This window comes from Hemibagrus wyckioides, linkage group LG11 (assembly GCF_019097595.1).
Source record: "Hemibagrus wyckioides isolate EC202008001 linkage group LG11, SWU_Hwy_1.0, whole genome shotgun sequence".
NCBI classification, from domain to species: Eukaryota; Metazoa; Chordata; class Actinopteri; order Siluriformes; family Bagridae; genus Hemibagrus; species Hemibagrus wyckioides.
Genome location: NC_080720.1, coordinates 20,409,027 through 20,418,351, shown reverse-complemented (window position 1 = coordinate 20,418,351; position 9,325 = coordinate 20,409,027). Strand labels below are relative to the sequence as shown.

Sequence of the window (9,325 nt, the reverse complement as noted above, 5' to 3'; positions counted from 1 at the left end):
TATGTAAGGAATGCGGAGGCAGAGAGAGAGAGGCAGAGGCATATGCGGGTGTGTCAGTAGGGGGAGGGGAGGAGGGGGAAGCATATGGCTGGGAAGGGCTAACACAGTACATGTGTCTCTTGCTTTCTCTCGCAGCTTCTTTCTGTGTCCCTCCTCTGCTCAGAACTTCACTGCTTGACTTTTATGGTCAGAGAGAGCGAGAACGAGAGAGAGAGAGTGATCTAGAGAGATAGAAAAAAAGGAGAGAGACTGAGAGTGAGAGAAAAAGGGTGACAGGAAATGTAGGAGTGTTGAAATGACATGATATTTATATCACACACAATATGCACCACACTCTATAGTTTTGGTAAGAAACTGTGCAGTACAGTACAGTAAAATTTCAGTTCATGTATATTGTTAATTATTGCAAATGATTTGACATTTAAAAGTAGGGAAAAATCGTTATTTATTCTGTATTCCCACATGTTACTACAGTACTGTTAGCATATAATAGCATAGCCTAGCGCTAGTAGAAAGCATTATCTGCTTATGTTTGGTTATTTTGCTTCTTTTTTTTTTAAGTCATAGGAACGATCTATAAATTCATCATAGCACATTTAATTGCAGAAGGATTGCTAGTTGTATTAGTCTTTTTCTGATTTATAGTAATTACCTAAAATTACATGCCTGCAATTTGTAATAAAAGTGCAATACAATTAATTCTTGTGGTTTTATGTTAGTGCTATGATTTGCTTGTAAGTAAGGCTTCCCGCAGTGCCTTTTCCTGACAATGACGGAACATGAGTTATAGAATTGGACAGACCCAGGTGTTAGACCACTAGCAGATCCACGGTTTCCAATTTCCTCCTGCACTCTATAATCCCTGTGCATGCAGAAATAGCCACTCTCAATGCTATATGCAACAGGGGGGAAAATAAAGACTGCATGGCTGTCTTCAGGATTTTTTTTTTGTGGCCAGCAGCATACAAGCTCTGTGCACATGCCTACACAGCCTGTTGCTCTCTGTATATGCAAACACACACATGCACATAGGCTTATTCATGTACACAAAAACACAGACATACATCGATCTGCCATAATATTAAAATCACCTGTCTAATATTATGTAGACCCCCCTTGTTCCACTAAATCACATAAAATCCTGTAAGTGACCTGCAAGAGGTGGGGCCTCCATGGATCAGACTTGTTTTTCCAGCACATCCCACAGATGTTTGATCAGATTGAGATCTAGAGAACTGGGAGGCCAAGTCAACACCGTGAACTCTTTAGTTTAGGTAGGTGGGACAATCCACAAAATAACATGTATGCCAGAACCCAATGTTTACCAGCAGAACATTGTTCATAGCGTCACACTGCCTCTGCCGGTTTGCCTTTTTCCCCATAGTGCTTCCTGGTGCTATTCCTAGCACCTGGTAAGCAACGCACACATATCTAGATGTCCACATGATGTAAAAGATGTGATTTATCAGGCCAAGCAACCTTCTCTTTCTCCATGGTCCAGTTTGGATGTTCCTGTGCCTGACATTAGGTCATATTTATGTCATATTTAGTAAATAAACAACAAATTTAATATAGGGAGATGGCTTGTAAATGAATATTATGCATTTTATGTTATCTGGGTGCAGGTTTTTCTTTTGCAACCGATCGTTATACTTTTGATCAGCCTTCTGGTTAGTGTATTATGAAGATTTTGAAAGTGTCCCAGAGTAGATGTGGCTAATGCTTAATGTTAAACACAACTTATCTATGGCCAGTTTGACTTTATTTATTTTCTATTTGTGGTAAGTCACCTCATTAGTGCTTCAGGGCTTCCTGAGTGTGTGTGCATCTGTGTGACTGAAAGAGTGAGTGTGTTTGATAAAGGTGTGTTGAACTTACACTTTCTTTGAGTGCCATCTTGTGGTGAAGGAAAGAATGAAAGGATAAGGTCACTTGTCACATTGTTGTTCCTCTGTCTCCACAGGCCGTAATGAACTTATTGCCCGGTACATTAAGCTGAGGACTGGAAAAACCCGCACAAGGAAACAGGTACTTCATTTCCCTCCCAACCCCCAGAACTAACTCACTCCTAATTTTATAGTGTTGTATAAATAAATACAATCTGAACCATGAGGTACATTTCTTTAACTTATTAGTTTATTATTTATTTAAAAGTATTCATTTTGTTTAAATATATTTAAAAAAAAAAATATTTATTTAATGAAGCCCTGTATTATTTGTAAAGATGTGTACTCACCTTTTTTGCACCTTTTCTGTAATTTATGATTGTGGTAGGTCCTACATTGTGTTTGTGTGTTCATTTATCTGTGTCAAAATGTGTCTGCATGGGTGTGTTTTAAAAGCATTTTACACTCCCTTAGGTCTCTAGTCACATACAGGTGTTAGCACGGAAGAAAGTCCGCGAGTTCCAAGCGGGTATAAAGGTAGGTGTCTCCTGCTAGCCCTCAGGGCTAGCATGCAAACAGCAGTCTCTTTCCTCTTTGGTTATGGCTTCTCTCTTCTCTCTCTTTCCCTCTTCTCTCTCTCTCTCTCTTTTTCCTCTTGCCCCCTCTATCGCTTTTCTATTCTGCAGGTTTCTAGCCATTTGCAGGTTCTTGCCCGGAGAAAATCTCGCGAAATACAGTCAAAGCTGAAGGTATGCGCTTTCTTGCGGGTGGGACGGGGCTTTGCAGCATTTGGCTTCGCACTAACAAATCGGAGACAGCGTTACCTTATGGAATCGTGTATTCCATTGTGCCATTGGATGACCAAACCCTAAAGAAGAGCCCAGTGAAGGTCCTCTTAAAACAAAGGCTGCCTGTCTTTTATGGACGTTGGAGTGGAGTTCAGTACTCAGCACTCTCTTGCTTTGAAGCAGTTAAGGCTAAAAGTGCATGACGGCTCCATGCTCTCTGCCTGTAGTCTTTCCTGAGGCTCCCTGTTTCTTTACCCTTTAACCCTTGCCCTCCTTTCACCCAGAGCCCCTATGTCCATCCAACCCTTGCCCTCCTTTCACCCTGACCACTTACACCCTGAATTCTCGCAGCACAATCCAGACAGATTTATTAAAATATCTCTGTTATCAGTTCACCAGCTAAAGAAAGTATACATTCTATGTGCGTTGTATTGTTGTGTTATTAGAATTCATTCAGTAAATCCTGAATGAGGTGTGCTTCTTTGGTTTCCGCTGGTAAGGTAGGCCTGACTCCAGATTACGCAGGAGGTTGTGTGATTCCTTGGGGATACATAATAGCTTGTTTGTAAGCTCTCCAGCTAAATGGATCGACACTTTTAGCTGCTGTAAAAGTGATCGCCTTTATCTGACTTTATACTAATTGTGTTGCTTATTAATCCATTTTTCTTCCAAAGTACATTATCTCCTTAAATTGTTCTTGTATTGTATTCTTAATCATTTTTAAATGACATTTAAGCATTTAGAGCATAATGAGAGCCTGGTTTCTTACAAGTAGTTCAAATGATTTGTTTGTTTCTGTCTTTGGGCTGGGAAATAGACTTTTTGCAGACATCTCTCACATATTATTAGAATCACATCTAATCATATCTGAGAGAGAAGTAATCCTTAATCACAGCGAAAGAACAGACTAAACCTAACTCCTCTGGATATTGTACTAACGGTCTCTCTTTTCTTTGATTCAGGCCATGAACTTGGTAAGTTGGATTTGGATATTTGTGCATTTTCTTGGCTTTATCACATGCTGCACAGCACTGCTAATGCCCAGCACTGCCCCTCTGCTCTCCACAGCCTCGCCCTTCTAAACGCATTGTTTCTATAAGCTTTGATGTGTCTTTATAAAACCTGGACATTGTGTCTCTATGCATTGCCTGCTTCAGCTTATTTTTGTCTCATGACTTGTTTGCTTATAGTGATGCATACAATTTGTGTGGAATAAATGGAAATTTAGACATTGACACCAACTGTCAGGGATTTGCTATATGAATGCTGATCTGGAAAATAGCAAGAGACGCTAAACATGTATACACCAGTTTGGATTTCTGTATTCGATTGTATATTTTGTAAACAAAGAGCAGATGTTCTTGTCGAAAATGCTTGCATGCCTCGAATGTGTCCTGATTTGAACTAGCTGCGAAGACAAACTGGCAGGAGAAATATAATTGGTTTGTTAAACCAATTATTGGTGCTGGACCTGGCTGTTGTGTTGGACTCAGTATTGTATTGTATCACAGAGTGTGCTCAGGACTTGACCTGATGATCACTTTTCTTAACTGCTTCTGCCTGTCGCCTCTTTCTGCTATTAGGGAAATCCAGAGGAGCACTATATACAAATCAGTCTAAATTATGAAGTTAATAGCACATTGACCTGTGTGTAAACCATATATCCTCTTTGTATGTGTATATGTGTGTGTAAATATACACACCCATACCATTCACTTTATTACACACACATGTTCAATTTTAGTTTTAACAAAATTGTGATATTTTCTGTGCTCTCTGATTGTTTCTCTCTGGCATTCTTGCTGAAACTGTCTGCATTTGTTCATGTTTCTGATGTTTTTACTTCATGGGTTATGGACAATAAACAAACTGTACAATTGTTCTAAGCCCTACATCATAAGATTTATTTTTATTTCACTGAATATCCAATTGTGGTGTGTGGAATACTAGTCTGACTGGTGTCTTCTGTTCATTCTCAGGATCAAGCATCCAAAGACAAGGCTCTTCAGAATATGGCGTCGCTGTCCTCTGCCCAGATAGTGTCTCCAAATTTGATCAAGAGCCAGCTTCCTCCACTGCCCCAGCCACCATATGCACCTCCCCCTCGGGTCAGTAGTGCTAATTTGGCTCCAGGCCGTAGATCACATACACACTGACTGTCTATGTACTACTTTTAAAATTTTTGTTTTTGTCATTCTGCGTTCTTTTTCCATTTTTTAAAATCCTGCTTTTTACAGTTTTGGCCGACTCCAATCCCAGGACAACCTGGACCCTCTCAGGAGTGAGTTTCATTTTTAAAAAAATCTATGTGTAGTTAATCTGCAGGTCACTTTAGCATAAAAATAACTTATGCATAGCTCATTCACAACAAAATAGGTTTAATATGAGCTAGATGATGCTGTGAAATGCAACACAACATAAGAAATTATCAGTAGTTAAATAAGTATGCTATAACAATCCAGACATTTAAAATAACACTATTCTCTAACATTACAACATTATTATTTTTACAGCATCAAGCCTTTTGCACATACCTACACAAACTTACCCGGAACAGTTCCACCTCCCATATCAGGTAGACTTTTTGCTACAGAACAGTAGACTTGGTGTGTGCATGTTGTGTTTGTCTCGTGTTTCACTGGTTTCTGTATTCCAGCATACGAGCCATTGGCACCCCCTCTGCCCCCAGCTGCCACCGCCGTGCCTGTGTGGCAGGACCGCACCATCGCCTCCTCGAAACTGCGCATGCTTGAGTACTCTGCCTTCATGGAGGTTCCCAGAGACCAGGACACTGTGAGTGACTATACACTCTATATAAGGGTGTTTTGTGAAAGGTGGCCTTGCGAAAGGTAGTCAGCTGGGTTAGGAAAATTGGCTCTATTACAGTAATAAACTTTTATGTTTTTTAAAGATATGCAATAATTTATTTGAGTAAGAAATGTATTGTCGGCTTGTGGTGTTGTATACGACCAGTCAGATTTGATACTTTGGTTTCCTTTTTACAGTATAGCAAACATCTGTTTGTGCACATCGGTCAGACCAACCCATCATACAGCGATCCTCTGCTAGAGGCAGTGGACATACGCCAGATCTACGACAAATTCCCAGAGAAGAAGGGAGGGCTGAAAGAGCTGTATGAAAAGGGCCCACAAAATGCTTTTTTCCTGGTCAAATTCTGGGTAGGTATATTTCAGTAGTTAGTATGCTGAAGATGATTATCAGGACTAGTCTTATAAAAATAAGGGTAACCCAATAACCCGAGACCTTCATCTGTTTTGCTTTTGTGATTTAGGCGGATCTGAATAGCAATGATATGCAGGACGGGCCTGGATCTTTCTACGGCGTCAGCAGCCAGTACTGCAGCACTGAGAATATGACCATCACTGTCTCCACAAAAGTCTGCTCATTTGGAAAGCAGGTGGTAGAGAAAGTAGAGGTGTGTGTTTTTTTCCCTCTATCTTCATCTCGGAAAAACAAAATAGTTTTATTAGCATATAAGCCACTATAGTATGTTTATCACAAAATACAGTAGATAATGATATGGAATATTAAATTGGTTGGTTTGCTCCATCAGGTGGCGATGGGTCACTGTGCTAAAAAAAACTGAAACGGCCCTGCCTTTTTGCAGCGTTTTCACTTTACACATAAATGCTGTTTTTCTTTTTCCCTAGACAGACATGTGAATATAATTGTTATACCTAAGTTACAAAGTGTATAAATGATAGATCGTGTTTTCTTTTATATGCATTTGATTAAAAGACGGAGTATGCAAGAGTGGAAGGCGGAAAATGTGTGTACAGAATCCACCGCTCGCCCATGTGCGAATACATGATCAACTTCATCCACAAGCTCAAACACCTGCCTGAGAAGTACATGATGAACAGCGTTTTGGAGAACTTCACCATTTTACAGGTTAGACAACACAAGTCCAGTAACTAATGTATTCCTACACAGATTTGTATACATATTTATCATGTATTTACGTATATGTTTGTAATACAGATATAACCATTTATTGAGATTCTTTGTCACATACTGGTAATTTTATGTTTTTGTATGTTTCAGACTGATTGAGTTCATGATTTTATTTCCTTTCCAGGTGGTGACTAACAGGGAAACACAGGAAACTCTGCTTTGCATAGCATTTGTATTCGAAGTGTCAACAAGTGAACATGGGGCACAGTACCACGTCTATCGCCTTATTAAAGACTAGCCACTCTGCCCAAACGGGTTTTGCCAATGGACATTCTGTCTTTTTGTCCAGACGTCAGAGCAATACACCAGCATGTAGCCAAGAGCGGAAGCATTTCTCATTTCCGTACTGATCGGAGTTGGATGGAGGCTCGAATAGAGAGCCACGCACAAATATAAATTAGAAATGAGTTATTGCTCTGTTAAAGGACAGTGTTTTTTATACATATTTAAATGCCTTAAAAACAAAGTGGGTCTCACAGGTTTTATTTGCGTACAAATTCTAAATGTTTTTTTGCCCTTTCTGTTTTACTGAGGGACTATGAATGTTGAACATGTTGGCAGGAAGGTAAGGTTTTGGCATTGGAAGACAATGTGTGTCCTTTGATGCACAGTGCATAATAGAAGTAAAGACAAGGCCTAATAAAATATATTTTGTTCACTAGGACAGGTCTGATAAATGGATACTGCTACTGTTTTCCTTACATGGGAACATATTGAGCAATCAATTGAACATTGTCCCAAAGTAGCAAGAGCTAAACCCTTTTGGATTGGTTTAAGTAAAGGACAAACAGTTTGATATATAGCGTGCAATGTTAATACATAACACCTTTTTTCCTGCCCGTATAGAGAGTGATATGTACATTGACCTGTCCTCGATCTGGAAAGGAGGTGTCAGAAACAAGAAGGTTTACACACCCACTATACAAGTCAGTGAAAATTACAAGTGCCTCTGTCCAAAGAACTCAGTGTGGGTGACATTCTGAAGTGCCTTTTGACTACCTCTTGACATAAAACACTAGCAAATATTTGTATTGATTTGATACTAGAGCATGGTTAAGCATTTAAGACTTTTAATCAAATATCACTTCAGTTCTTTGTTCAGTTTGTTTATTTGCTACTTGTAACAAGTACAGTGAAGCATGAGTACACATTCAGTTGGCCTTGTTACAAATGGATATTGGCACATTGTATTAAAGAGGGGTTAACTAAATAGAGAAGTTCAGTGTCGGCATGTGGATGTGATTTGCGTTAAATTATATTCCTACACAAAGAAGATTGCTTATCTTTGGCTGCCTATGAGTAACTTTGTGATGGTAGTGATACTATACCCCTGATTCAGATTTTTTTGTTTTTGACAATTGAAGGTCTTGCCTTTTGTTATTGTGTTCTCTGGTGCTCTTGGATCCTTAGAGGAGATTCAGCCTTGTATGAGATTGATTTCTCCTACATAAGACCTTGTGCCATACACATAATTTGAGTTAATATTTCAGTCAATGGAGAATAGTGGGGATTCCTCAATTGCAAAAATTCCTAAAATGCAAACTGCTAAATGTATTTTAATTAGAAATTATTTTTTAAATTAAAAAACAAGTGTTAAGTGGTTTCGTCTTTGCCCTGTCATTCCCCTTAGTTTACTTAGAGGCAATTTGCAGTACAAATTTTGTTCCTTATGAATAGATATATCAATACCCAGAAAACATCAATACCCAGTTTAAAATGAACTGACACAAAATGTTTACTGTTTGTCTCCCGGCATAACATAGTACTTTCACTGCTACAGGAGAGAGGGGAAAACGATCAAATATACAGTTGCAGGCTTTTCTTGCTCTGACAGTATTTGTTGATTCATTGAATTCCTTGTGAAGGGTTTTGCATAAGCTTTAATTGAATTTTCTGAAGATTGAACTAATGATTTCCAAAAGAAAAATGTCCAGAAATCCATTCATCGATACTATTCATGTTAAACGGTACTTCATGGTATATGGACAGTGACAGGCTTAAGCTGTCTTAAGCTATTATTGGATTGGTACAGCCTTAGCATATAAATGGTGGTGTCTGTGAACTTGATGACAGCTTCCTCATTTGTACTTTTTTTTTTTTTTTTTTTTACAGGCTCCTGTTTTTTATTATTATTATTATTATTAATTATTAATTTTATGTTTGCTCTTTGACTTTCAGTTAATGCAGTTTGCATCAATTGAAAATTGTGTGTTACTGTTGAGATTTTATATAATAATCTAAACGGTGTTGGAGTTTTCTTTTTTCCCCTCAATACCCAGTAACGGTTTCACTGTGACCTTGGTTACCAAATGTGCATTGAAGTCATTTATGTTATATACAATGTGAGGGTTTTGTACAATATTATCTAAAACAAAAATACCAATACAGCAATACCAATAAAATGTCTTGGCTCCCCTTGGGACATTTGTGTGATGAAATGCTGACTTGATAAACCTGTATTTTCTTACTCTTGTCTCTGCTGTAGCATCAAATTTATCTATTTATGCAACAATAAAATGATAAAAGATATTTAAATAAAGCGCTAAATGTTAGCTAACTGGACAAATATTAACCTGTCATACTATAAAGGCTCTAGGAGATTCTGGTTGGCTGCTTGCTTAAAAATCACAGAAGAATATATAATTATACAGTTTTAGTTAACCTTTTACAGAACAT

At 38.4% G+C, this 9,325-nt stretch overlaps 1 protein-coding gene across 8 annotated transcripts in view; it reads left to right on the top strand.

Annotated features, from left to right (window-relative positions):
- Positions 1-9,069, top strand: part of tead3b (TEA domain family member 3 b) — a 26,588-nt gene extending 17,519 nt beyond the window's left edge. For 3 of the 8 annotated variants that reach the window (XM_058402949.1, XM_058402947.1, XM_058402948.1), the window contains 12 exons: positions 1,964-2,028; positions 2,361-2,423; positions 2,573-2,635; positions 3,637-3,648; positions 4,654-4,782; positions 4,912-4,955; positions 5,188-5,249; positions 5,331-5,467; positions 5,680-5,853; positions 5,967-6,110; positions 6,434-6,586; positions 6,774-9,069. In XM_058402949.1, the coding sequence (XP_058258932.1) occupies positions 1,964-2,028; positions 2,361-2,423; positions 2,573-2,635; positions 3,637-3,648; positions 4,654-4,782; positions 4,912-4,955; positions 5,188-5,249; positions 5,331-5,467; positions 5,680-5,853; positions 5,967-6,110; positions 6,434-6,586; positions 6,774-6,887 (1,160 nt within the window). In that variant the 3' untranslated portion in view covers positions 6,888-9,069. The remainder of the gene's footprint in view (positions 1-1,963; positions 2,029-2,360; positions 2,424-2,572; positions 2,636-3,636; positions 3,649-4,653; positions 4,783-4,911; positions 4,956-5,187; positions 5,250-5,330; positions 5,468-5,679; positions 5,854-5,966; positions 6,111-6,433; positions 6,587-6,773) is intronic. The other 5 variants (XM_058402950.1, XM_058402952.1, XM_058402951.1 and 2 more) reach the window with 5 other exon arrangements.
- The last annotated feature ends 256 nt before the right edge of the window (positions 9,070-9,325 follow it).